This window comes from Sminthopsis crassicaudata, chromosome 6 (assembly GCF_048593235.1).
Source record: "Sminthopsis crassicaudata isolate SCR6 chromosome 6, ASM4859323v1, whole genome shotgun sequence".
NCBI classification, from domain to species: domain Eukaryota; kingdom Metazoa; phylum Chordata; class Mammalia; order Dasyuromorphia; family Dasyuridae; genus Sminthopsis; species Sminthopsis crassicaudata.
Window position 1 is genome coordinate 190,076,937 of NC_133622.1, and position 12,761 is coordinate 190,089,697.

Sequence of the window (12,761 nt, forward strand, 5' to 3'; positions counted from 1 at the left end):
GAGGCAATTAGGATTAATTGACTTGCACAGGGTCACACAGCTAGGAAGAATTAAGGTGCTTGAGGTCAAATTTGAACTCACCTCCTGACTTCAGGACTGGTGCTCTATCTACTGTACCAACTAGCTGCCCTATTTTAAACAATTTTTGAAGTATTTTATTCTAAAATATTTTAAAAGAAAAAAAGTGAGAAGTTATTATAGTTCTTTTAATTACCCTCTAGATGTCCCCTATTCTTGAAAGATGTGAGTGAAATCTGTAATACTTTGACTAAGGAATAAAAAATTATCTGGAAAGATTATAAACCTCTAAGAGATTTAGCTTTTTATGTAAACCTTGTTGACTGCTGAATGAAGTTAGAAAACCCTAATTTCTAAATAAAAAACAAAGTACAGCTTGCAGGATTATTAACTTTATTTAAGCACATTTTAAAAAACAGATCAATTTACTAAGTTAAAAAAAAATACACTTTAGTATATCTGTAACATGGAAAAACAGAAGTTAAGAAAGTTAAGAAAGTGCACGTGACAACCAAACATTACATATACAAAACTGACAACACTGAAACAAGGACAAGTTAGAGTGAACAAAAAGTAGAACTATTCAAAATTCTGAAGTTAGATCTTCTCCATCTTTGAAATCAGGTCATCACAGATTTTGGTTAATTCATCATTTTCTTTAGTCTATAAAGGAAGAAAAATAAATAAAATTAAAGCATATATTTACTAATTGTTTTTTATGATTTGAATGTAATCATAACACAATTTAACAATAGTCTTTACACTCAAGTATTAGACAGCTATTCCATAAAATACATCCAAAAAAAGAAAAAGATTGAAGTGAGGTTAATGAATAAACACACAGGACATCTGGGAACAAAACATTTGTAAGAGATGAAACCCATGCTCGAAACTGCATCTCAAAAACTCAAAGGACAATCTGCTATGGTAATACCAGATCCTTCCATGTGTACAAGCCTGAGCTTCCCTCACAACCACAACCCCACATGTGGCCAGTCTTCCTTCTCTCACCCATCTCCAGGATGGACAGTCTCCTTTTATGTAAAGATACATTAAGCTAAAATCTGGCAGTAAATCCTACTCCTTGTGGTAGCTCTCCTAGTCCTCTGCTCCAAGACAGCCTGAAAATGCTTAAGGACTGTCCTCTCAGCCTCAACTACATCTTCATTTTGTGACACTTTATATGGCTTCCTTGGTCAGTTTCTTTTCCTACCCCTAATCTAACCAAAAAAAATTATTCCTACAGGTATGATAAGGAGTTCTGCCAAAATAGGCAAAAGTTGTCCTTAAAACCAAGAAATATTTTTTTGTTGTTGGCTTGGGTATCTTAGCAGGGGCAGGGGGGAGGGGAGAGGGGGAAGAGGGAGGCAGTTAGGTGGATAGAGCACCAGCCCTCAAGTCAGAGGTCCGGAGATCAAATCTGACCTCAGACACTTAACATTTCCTAGATGTGTGACCTGGGTAATTCCAATTGTGGGGAGGGAGGGGGGGAGGGGGAAGAAGGACTTAGCACAGCAAACCAAACACAGTAGTTGTTTCATAAAAACTTGCTGAACTGAAGACCTCAACACCCTTCTAGGTCATTTCCTAAACTCTGCCCAACCCCACTCTCCAATTCTACAAACTCTGATTGGGTGCTTACTTTGTGGCAGGCCCTCATACAGAGGGAAGAGACAAAGTCCTACCTGCCGTGCACATCCCCCATCCCTGAGAAGGCTACTTCAACCAGCCCAATTCTCAGCTTTCTAAATAGGCTGCAATTTCAACTCCACACAAGCATCTGATTCTCAAAGCACAGGTCATATCTGAGGTGAGCTTACTTTTTGTTCCAGGCTTTTCTCTAGTGACTGAACTCTCATCTGTTCCTTTCGTAAATTTGCTTGTAAAGCTAGAGTCTCGGCTTTAGCTTTGCTCCGAACCTGGGCAATCTCTTCATTCGCTCTATGGAATAACAAGAAAAGTTCAGTTGTGTAGGTGACCTAAGGATCCAGGCTCTCAGTCTTCAGCTGAGCAGAAGCACCTCAGACAAACCACTAGGTCCCCCCATTCCAAATAAAAAGCCACTTACAAGTTTAATTTCTCTTCCGCATGAGCCTTGAGCGCTTTATACCTTCTCTCTTCCTTTTCAATTCTCAGCAGATAATCTTCAACACATTTCTTCAAGGCTTCTTCATTCTAGAGGGAACACAAACTTCATGGGCCACTTTATACGGTGAAGTTCATGTGCCTAAACGTAATCCTATACCTCCATGGGAAGAGGGGAAACCACACTGACAGGAGATGTGAATACTTGTGTCAGAACAGGGAAGGAACAATTTCAAAAAGCAATGATTTGGGGCCTCTGCCTGTCAAGGGAAAAGGAAAGATAAAACATAAAAACCAAAAAGGAAAGGCTGTGTAGGAGCAGGGCATCCTACCACCAGCTTCATCTTTTGGGGAGCTGCCAGCCCCTCAGAACTGTTCCAGTTGTTCAGAAAGTGACTTCACTTCTGTGCAACTCCAGGGCATGGCAGAAGATGGCCTTGCTAACATGCCTTCTCTTCTTCCCATCAGAATGGAGTAGGTATAAGGAATAAGCTTTCTACTAATGGATAACCTATAAATGTAAAAAATATATAAAATAACTTTTTACTTAAATCAAATATTTGAACTCCATATATTATGAAAGGTAGTATGTCTTTACTAAAGGGAAAAGCCTAGAGTCATGGTTCAATGATTTAGGGAAAAATTTCTGCTAGTCTCACCAATCTGCTTCAGGATTATGCCATCCCAGAGATCAATCCTAGGGTTGTCTCATTTTAAATAAACCAAGAATTATGAGGCTAAAAATAGAATGAGGTGGATCAATTACAACACAATCTACTAGCTTTCTAAAGATCAATAAGCATAAAATTCTACATTTATTATATTTTAGGTTAGCCGCACCTTTTGATATCCTTCTAAAACTTCCTTCTGTTTTTCTAGTCGTTTGAAGAGATCAGAAAAAGATTTTTCCATGGAATTCAGGTCTGCTGTAATTTGCTGTTTTTCTGACAAAATCTTCTGGACTTCAGCTTTTGTAACTTCTTTCTGCTTCTGAGCATCCGCTATGGAATATAAACACTGATCATCTTATCTGAAGTCAAATAAGTTATTTCACTGAAAAGTTCATTATGAATAGTTTCATCATAAATCCGAAAAGTTAATAAACTGAAACATAGTCACATTAAAATAATCATAAAAGAAAGGTTGTGACATGATATATTTCTTCCAAATGTACTCTGATGTCACTGGGCTATAGAAGGGACACTTGATTCCCAAAGCTTATGCCCTCAGAGCACAAGCTCTGAAAGATTCTACCAAGGTGCCAGAGCTCCACATAGCTCCCCACATATAGGGTTGTCGGAAAAACATTGTACCTGCTGAGGCAGGCCCAGCTCCACATGGTAGTGTTTATAAGGAGCAGACTGGCCATAAATTGATGCTTTTCTGATCATGGCCACCCACATACACACACACACACAAATACACAATTCTCAATGCAGCCCCACTTCCAAAGTGTTTAAGATAATTCACACATACTTAATTTATCCAATGAGTCTATACACTATTAGGAAAACTGAACCATATTAACTTTCTTTCTATAATCAAAGCAGAAGACAAAAGGAAATTATGGCTAAGTAAATGGAAGGATGACAAAGAATTTCCTTCAAGAGGTAAATGAAGGAGTTAAGTTCACCTTATGTCCAAAAGCAACAAGAAACACCATTTGAGAGTGTTATCATTATGTCTTTCAATGTTCATGATGAACACATGCAGAAAATATTAGAGATTATGTGCCAATCTCTATTCAATTAATGAGGTACAGAGATTCTACATAGAATAATACCTCACATTTATATAGCACCTATTCTATGCCAGGCATTGTGCTAAACACTTTACAAATAATATCTCATTGGATTCTCATCAGATCTGTCTGGGAGGAAAGTGCTATTGTTATCTTCACTTTACAGATGAGGAAACTGAGACAAATAGAAGTAACTTGCTCAGTCACACAGCTGCTAAATGTCTGAAGACAATTTTGAATCCTGACTCCAGGCTTCGTGAATCTCACAAGATCCTTCAGACCAAGTCAACATATATGTTAATACTCTGTCAATTCAATGTAAAGAAGGGCACAAGTGGTAGAAAATATTGAAAAAATGAAATCTAGAATAAAAAAATGTAAAAGTCCAAAGGCTTAGGAATCACAAAAAGCTTCAGTAAAAAAACCCAGGAATACTTTCTTTAATAAGTCAGAAAGCACTGGAATGGGAAAATAACAAATGTTACCAAACAAATGAAGTTAACTTAGTATCTCAATAGGACACAATTGGCTACTGATGTAGAAGTCATTCAGACTCGGCTCTGTACAATCAGACCACTGTTTGGAAGTAATGTAAAAGCAAGAAAATTAGAAGACACAGATATGAAAACAATATTATATCTAATTATAAGAGGTTAGACTAGACTGCTGACTAAAAAATAGTCCTAATAAAAGAATGATCACCACTTTCCAGATAAGTTTAACAGTTGCAATTAAGAAGTTAAAATAATAAGAGCCATAATTAAAGTCTATGACTTCAAAATCCAGTGCTAGTCCAAGAAGCATCCTACCAGGTGAGATATGATTCCATTGGAGAGACGGTCTGCTGCCTCCAAAAGCCATCAAATGAAAACAAAGGGATTGCTTCTATCCTAAGGCTCAGGGAGTTCTGCAATTCTTTGACCCCAAACGGTCTACCATCAAAGGCTGGGAACATCAGAACTCACACTGCACCCACCTATCAGGTGACTAATGGAGTTAAAGGAGGAAGGGTAGAAATCTCCTAACAGTATTGGCCTATAGCACAGCTGACGCTATGGTAGAAGATAAGATACGCACCAAGGATTAAGGTACCCTTCCTCCTAGAGCCCTGAAAATTGCTGTCTCTGATTCTCTAAGAAACAGAGGGAATATTAACATTTCTTTTCCTTTCCAACCAGATCACAAGGATAAAACAAAGCACCTTCTTCTGCCTCTTACCCAGGCCAAAATCTCACATCTGGTCAAGCAAATACAGCCCACATCTTGGGGACTACTCATTGTATTTATGCTTGAACAACAACAACAACAACAACAAAAATAGAAAATTCAATATAGAACTTGCAACCCAGTAAAGAACTCATATCTTTCTAAAAATTCAAGTTGAAACATAAATAGAAGTTAAAAAAAAAACAAAACTTAAAAGTTAAAAAATATGCTAAGATAATTGAGATGTCATGGTATAGTGAACAGATCACTACTAGACTTGGATTCAGGAAAACCTGGGTTAAAGTATATCCTCAAACAATTAGCAGCCATGTGACCCTGAAAAATCATGACTTTCTCTGGGTCTCAAATTCCTCATCTGTAAAATGAGGGGGTGGGAATTGACAACTTTTAAATCGATGAATCTAAAGATCCAAAGATATTAAAAAAAAAAAAAAAAAGAAAAGAAAAAGAAATAACCATTAGGCAAATGGCTCAACTATAACTAAGGTCCAAATACCTAGGAAAATTACACATATCAATTCAACAAAACCAACCACAGATCAATAGACAACAGAAATAAAATGAAAGAATAATCCAAACAGTTCTGGAAAAACAAATGATTGTGCAAGTTTAGGAATTCAAGCACATTAAATGAAAGTCTAGAAAACACTGAAAAAGAAATGAGATCATTTGAGAACCCAAAGAGAACCTACAGTTGATAAGACAATAGTCTACAGATACTACAAAAGAAACCAGGAATAGAAGTGCTAACTTTCTGTCACCAAGGTATATAATCACAAAATTTTTTTTAAGCCTATTAATTTTAGCTTAACATATCAATTAAGGTATTTTTTCAAAACAAAATAAATAAAAAAATTTTGATCTTCAGTGGAAATGGGTTCTCATCAATGGATGATCTAGAAATTGATATAAAATACAATCCATCATCCAAATCTTCCCATAAAAGATTTGTATTTAGATTACAAAAGGTTAAAAATAAGTCGCTCCAGATACCTTTAACTAAAATAGGTCTTGATAAGGTCTTTTTAGTTATATAAAAGTTATATAAAATAACTAAAGCCAACAGAATGGGGGAAGGATAGCTAGCTCAAAAAACAGAAGACTCCATTAACATCCTAGAAAAAGAACAAAGAATCCATTAACATCCTAGAAAAGGAACAAGGTAAAGTTAACTCACTATGTTTCCCTAACCTCTAGTTTCACAAATAGCTAAAAAAAACAACTCTCTAGAGAAAACAAAAAGTATACTTTTTGTTGTTTGAATAGATTAAAAAAAAAAAAAAAAAAAAAAGTTCCAGCCCTCACCTACAGCAAGAGAAAACACAATTCACTTTCTCCAGAACAGATAAGTAGCATGCCTTTGTGAAAAGTAAAGAGGGAAGGTAGCTGTTTATAGCTTGTTTTGGAGTTTTGGAGGCAAACCTCCTAATACCCTTCTTCAAAAAGCCTGGAACAGAAAAAATAATTTGCTAATGATAATGAACTTATAGAAGTTGGATTCAAAAACATAAAACCTTCAAGATTTTTTTGCTTTTTTCCATCATGGGAGCAGTCCAAGAATGGAACAATTAATTTCATTTCTCCTTGTGATAAAAGTACTTAGCAAACTCTTGACATTCAACAGCCCAAAGATAATTATCAGAGAAGCTTAGCCCTAAAAATTTTTCTTAAAGAGCTTAAGATTTGGAGCTAGAGGGGACCTTAGCAATTAAGGAATCCAACCTCCTTATTTTACAGAGTAACCAAGGCCTAAAGTTGTAGGCTGCCTTGCCCAATGTCACACAGGATATCCAGAATCCACAGCCAATATCCAAGTGTACTTCTAACTATTCAGTGCCACCCACTACACCAGAGCCATCTCTTTTTAGGGTTTAATTCCAATTTTCCATGGTTCTCTCTCAATGATGCCAAATTAGTTGCCCTTCCCCACCCACAAACACTCACACTGGTCAGCTTTCTCATGAAATCCATGTATCCAGAATATAACACTCCATCTCAGCACTACTGAAAAAGGACCGATACATGCAACACAGGTAATTTTTTGACTTCTTCCTCTCTGGCTCCTTTAAGTCTCTTGAACAAAGTCCAACCTCCCATTTCTAATGATCAAAGCCACTCACGCTTTTCTTCCAGGAAACTGGAGAATTTTCTGTCTTTTACAAACCGCAGCATACCCACCTTGTTCCCTAAAAAATATCATCTCAGATAGAAAATTTGCTCAAGGAAAGGAAATTTAAAGAGCCCTGATAGCAATTAGTTTAAAATTAAAGGAGGTAAGCATGGAAGCTGAAGGCAGGATGGCCTTGTGATGAAGAAAGTCCACTCCTCTGAGAGGAGAAAAGCCCAGGAGGGGAATAACATTCCATTCCATGCACCTGAACTCTGTAGTGATTGTTCCTAGTGTTGGGAATCACCCTTTTTAAGTGCCTGAGGCTCTAAGGCTAGAGGACTTGCTTGGGCTGCCACTGTCATACATGGCAGGAACAGCAACTAAACCCAGATACTTCTGCCTCCATAGTCAGCCCCTATCCATTCCACCACACTGCACTCATATTTAATTATTACTATAAAAGGAAACACTAATGTCTTGGCAGATGTGATTCTTTTACTCTTGGACTGCATCAGACAAACACCTATTAGCTTTCTATACCTTCTTTAGATCCACCTGTGTGCTACTGGGCTTTTAGATCCCTTGTCTTATATGTAAGAAGACTATACAAAAGCTAAGGTCTTTATCAGGCTCCAAATCTAATGATTCTTTATTTCAAAGTTTATGCTACATTGACTTACCCATCAATTGAGTTATTATCCCTTCATATTCTTCTACAATTTTCCTATAGGATTATAAAGAAGAAAAAAATGAATGAGAGATCATGAGAGAACACTTTATGGGTATTTAAAAGGAGAGTCTTAATAGATACATACCCCATATCTAAATATTCCACATGGAATTTTGCATATTTGTCTTCCAATTCTTGAATTTTCATTTGTTTTTCTTTAACCTATATATATACATACACACATGTAAATTACAAAAGTAAGATTTCAATGAACTTTATAGTACAGACCTTATTCTAAGCAGAGTATTTCAATTAGAATATATGAAGGAAAAATAACAATGTAAACTTAAATCTGAAAAACTGAAAACCTTTTCATTGATCAATTAAATTAGATAGCTGATCAAATAAGATCAATTAAAAAAATCTAAACTCTAAGTAAATGAAAAATCATTTTGGTTTCAGGGAATAAATAATGAATGCAACATCTCTCTCTTTCCTCAAGGCAAAGAGATATGGTAACATTAAGACCAAATGTCATGCATTCTGTATAGGATTGTTTTGTTTTTATTACAATGAATAGTTTGGTATGAAAGAGAATGCAAAAAGTTTTTCTAGAAATAAATCAAAAAGCTTTTTTTTTTTTTTTCAAATGAAGAATCACAGGAAGTGAATATAAAAGTAATGGGCTGCCAATGCCAAAAATTATGAACAATTACTAGTCTCAAGTCTGCTCTGGAGGGAACATAAAATTTTTGAACAAAGAAATGTCACATAACCAAATTTAGGTATAGAAACGATAATTCTGGCAGCAGTAGAGATAAATTAGAGGAAGAAGTAGCAGAAAAAGGAAGCACTGTAAGGAAGACATTATAATTAGTCAGGGAATAAAAATAGTAACTCTGGAAGAGAGAATGAAGACATGATACTAAAACAACAGTGGTAACTAAATGAAATAGAGGAAGGGAGAAGAGGTCAAAGATAACTTACAGGTTGTACATTTAATTCACACAACTGGATATGGATACTAATTACTTTATTTTGTTGACCAATAGAACTAACATTCTTTTTTAAAAATATACATTCAGATAAAACTTTCATTACATGACAATGATATGTGACATAATTATTCTTTCACTATTTTGTATTCCCCCCCCCACCCTGAGGCTGGGGTTAAGTGACTTGCCCAGGGTCACATAGCTAGGAAGTGTTAAGTGTCTCAGACCAGATTTGATTCCTCCTGAATTCAAGGCTGGTGCTCTATCCACTGCACCACCTAGCTGCCCCCTATTTTGTACTTTTCAAAAGTTCAAAGATGTATAAATAAAAAACTAATTAAACTAAGCTGGAGACTTTATAGTAGTGCACGAAGTTAGGCGGAAGAAAGAATTGATTATTTCAGCCTTTTGATCATCATATTTGAGAAAGCAAAGCAAACCTAAAGAATAGAGGTTAATGCTTTTTGTTCAAAATTCAAAATATTTTTCTAAAAAAGGCTAAAAATGTTTTCAAAAAAAAAATTTAATGCTTTTTCATTCATTCTATTCAAAGGCACTGATACAATCAGATACTTTTGACTTAGAAAAAGAAGTCTATAAAATGTAAAATAAACCTAAGGCTGTGAGATTTTTTCAATATTAATTTTCCTTGTTATGAAGTGTTTTAAATCTCATAATCTTTCCCTAATCTCATCTCCCAGTTATCCTCAAATAAATATATTTCAAAAAATATCTTTTTGTTCTTAAACTAAGAACATTCAACCTATAAAAAAGCTAGCTAAAGGAAGAAACATCATTTTTAAGTAAAAAATATGAAACTAATAAATAAACAATTCAGATTCCAACACGTTTGTTATCAATTTAATTCCTTAGTCACACAACCAAAAGTTAGGAAGAGTTAAAACTATTTTTCATATCTAGAAAAAAAATACTAGAATCTTAAAAAAAATACTAGAGTCTTCAAAACTCATTTCATCTTACTTCTTCTTTGAGTTTTTCTACAGCTACATCCATGTCTTTCTGGCTATACTTCAATACATCTATAATAGCATCGACAGAAACAGGCAAATCTGTGGTTGTCACAGGAACACCCATACACTCAGGTCCATCAGGAAGTCCTATTACCTATGAGAAAATAATGATGAATAACACAAATAAGAAATCGAGGGAACTAAATGAACAAAAACCACATGGGACACTCATCTTCTCATCTATTCATCTTATATTGTCAGAGACTAGACAAGACTATTTTTTAAAAAAATATTTCTCAATTGTCACTTGAAAATTAAAGTCTATTTGCTTTGACCTGAAATTTGTACTTCAAGATACAAAAACAATTCTTCACAGGAGGAAAAATCCTTCCAACTTTGGAGTTCAAAGCAAAACTTAATCCCTTAATCCACAAAACAAAGAACTGGGGTCAAAGTGAGCTCTCTTTTATTCATCCACTACAGGAGAGGACTGTCCTCCTTATCAACCAAACCCAAACTTAATTTAAACTATATTTCATTCCTTTTTTCCTTCAACTCTCATAGTCCCTAAACTTCCACAATTACTAAAAAAAAAAAAAAGACTGCAGAAGTTTTACTTATGTAGTAAAAGTGCTAAGAAAAAAGTCATAATCCTTTATAAGTCTCTAATGTTACTCAAAACAAGAATAAAATAAGAAATAAAATAAGATTGCCAGATCGCAAAACACCTTCACTGAAGAGAAATTCAATAATAAGGACATGATGGGCCTCTAATATAGGTTCTAGAGCAGAATCTGCCAAATTAGGAATCCAGGAATAGAAGCTAGAAAGAACTTCAGAGAACTAATCAAATTCCCTCATTTTACATGCAAAGTGAATATAATGAATTGCCCATGGCCAAAGTTATTAAGAAGCAGACCTGAAATCCAAACCTGATATTCTGGGTTCCATTTCCAGTGTTGTTTTTATGATACTAAACTGTCACAGGAGACTGGACAATGCATTCTAAGAAGAGAATTTTATTGCTTACCAGTACTTCATATGGTGATAGAGGAGTGGTATTACACACTAGTAGATTATTTTTGAAAAGTATTCCTGAAAATGATTTTTTTTTTTTTTTTTTTTTAGGCTGGGGTTAAGTGACTTGCCCAGCATCACACAGCTAGGAAGTGTTAAGTGTCTGAGACCAGATTTGAACTCTAGTCCTCCTGAATTCAAGGCTGGTACTCTATCCACTGCGCCACCTAGCAGCTCCGCGAAAATAATTTATTAAAAATATCCCTAGATAGTTATACTGTAACACATGTAAAATGTATGGGATTGCCTGTCATCTAGGGGAGGGAGTAGAGGGAGGGAGGGGATAATTTGGAAAAATGATTACAAGGGATAATGTTATTAAAAAAAATTAATCATGCATATATACTGTCCAAAAAATTTTATAATAAAGTGACTTTGTTTTCAATTAAAAAAAAAAAAAAAAAAAAAAAAGAAAGAAAAGAAAAATCAGACTAAAAGGGAGACAAAACCATGGAAAAGAAAAATCAAACAGGTGAAAATATTATACTTTGACCCACAAAAAAAAAAAAAAAAAAAAAAAAAAAAAATCCCTAGATAGCAATCTGGCTTTCTTGACATGTCTAATTCACACATTTTTATTGTTTTTTAGTAATTAAAAGTAACCTTCAACCAGAATAGTTTTTCCTCCTCTTTAAAAATATTACTGTCAATGCCAAAGATCTAGTTAAAATGTCTCATTTTAAATAAGAGGGAAGAGACCCAGAGATCTTGTCCCAACAGATATTCTTCCTTCCCTGAATTCTCTCTCTTTCCTCCCCCTACCAAAAAAAACCCCAAGACAAATCAACAATTAACTAGTGGTGGAATTCAGTTCTCAATTTTTTTGTTTGTTTAAGGATAAGCAATTACTTACAGGAATATCAAATGTTCCTAAGAAGTCAAATTCATCAAGTTTTGCATCATGTTGATTTTTCTGAGATTGTTTTCCTGAGTCCAGAAGGCTTTAGAAAAAAAAGGAATTTTTTTTTTTTAGATTTAAAAATTCACTTCTAATTAGGGTACCAATGCTCATAAAACTGGCACTATTTCACATTCTCAAATAAACCATTGATGTTATCTGGGCAGGTCCTCCTTCCACCACTATAGCCTACAACTCTATGAGTTAGGATTTTAAAAGTTGCTCTGGATGAAAGAAAATTAAAACCCTTATAGTAATATTGTATCTATGGGAGATTGTAGGTCCAAAAGAGGGGGAGGGCCTCCAAAAACTCAAATGCCTGCTATGATCATGGAACACCCTCCAAATCAAAACACTGGGGAGGGGTAAAGTCAAGATGGAAGAGACATGTCTTTATCTGAGCTCCTTCTAGTGTCCCTCAAATCAAACCTCTAAACTGGTTCTGGAGTAACAGAACCCACAAATATTTGGAGTGTAACAAATTTCCAACAGAAGATATTTTGGAAGAACTTCAGAAAAGGTCTGTTTCAATTGGGCAGTAGGAGATGGCAGAGTGCAGACCCAAAGCAGGGAACAAGGGTGTTGTGGTGTCCACTTACTGGGAAATCTACTAGGAGGCTCTTAGGCTATTGTGTGCTGGTTACAAGCCAGTAGATCAGATTAGCTGTGAAACATCCAAAGCAAATACAAAAGGCAAATAGTGAGCCTCTGAACTCCAGAAAAATAAGGCACCTGGTCACACCTACCCAGCAACATAAGTTAAGTCAGTAACACCAGCCTCAGGGCAACCAAAGCAGCTGCCATCCTTTTGCCCTAAGAACAGACCTCAACCTTTAAAAAAAAAAAAAAGCAAAAAAGCAAAAAGAACTCTGACCAGATAGCTTTTATGAAGAAAGAAAAGAACAGACCCTCAAACCCTAAGGATCCTAAAGGTAAATCATCTCCAGATGATGCCCCAGAGAGTGATAT

At 35.3% G+C, this 12,761-nt stretch overlaps 1 protein-coding gene across 1 annotated transcript in view; it reads right to left on the reverse strand.

Annotated features, from left to right (window-relative positions):
• Positions 1-394: 394 nt before the first annotated feature.
• The window catches only part of TACC3 (transforming acidic coiled-coil containing protein 3), a 32,442-nt gene continuing 20,075 nt past the window's right edge, over positions 395-12,761 (reverse strand). Inside the window, exons 9-16 of the mRNA XM_074273562.1 lie at positions 11,748-11,835; positions 9,828-9,971; positions 7,997-8,073; positions 7,862-7,905; positions 2,944-3,104; positions 2,087-2,193; positions 1,839-1,959; positions 395-681 (exon numbers count right to left, since the gene is read on the reverse strand). Of these exons, the coding sequence (XP_074129663.1) occupies positions 616-681; positions 1,839-1,959; positions 2,087-2,193; positions 2,944-3,104; positions 7,862-7,905; positions 7,997-8,073; positions 9,828-9,971; positions 11,748-11,835 (808 nt within the window). The 3' untranslated portion in view covers positions 395-615. The remainder of the gene's footprint in view (positions 682-1,838; positions 1,960-2,086; positions 2,194-2,943; positions 3,105-7,861; positions 7,906-7,996; positions 8,074-9,827; positions 9,972-11,747; positions 11,836-12,761) is intronic.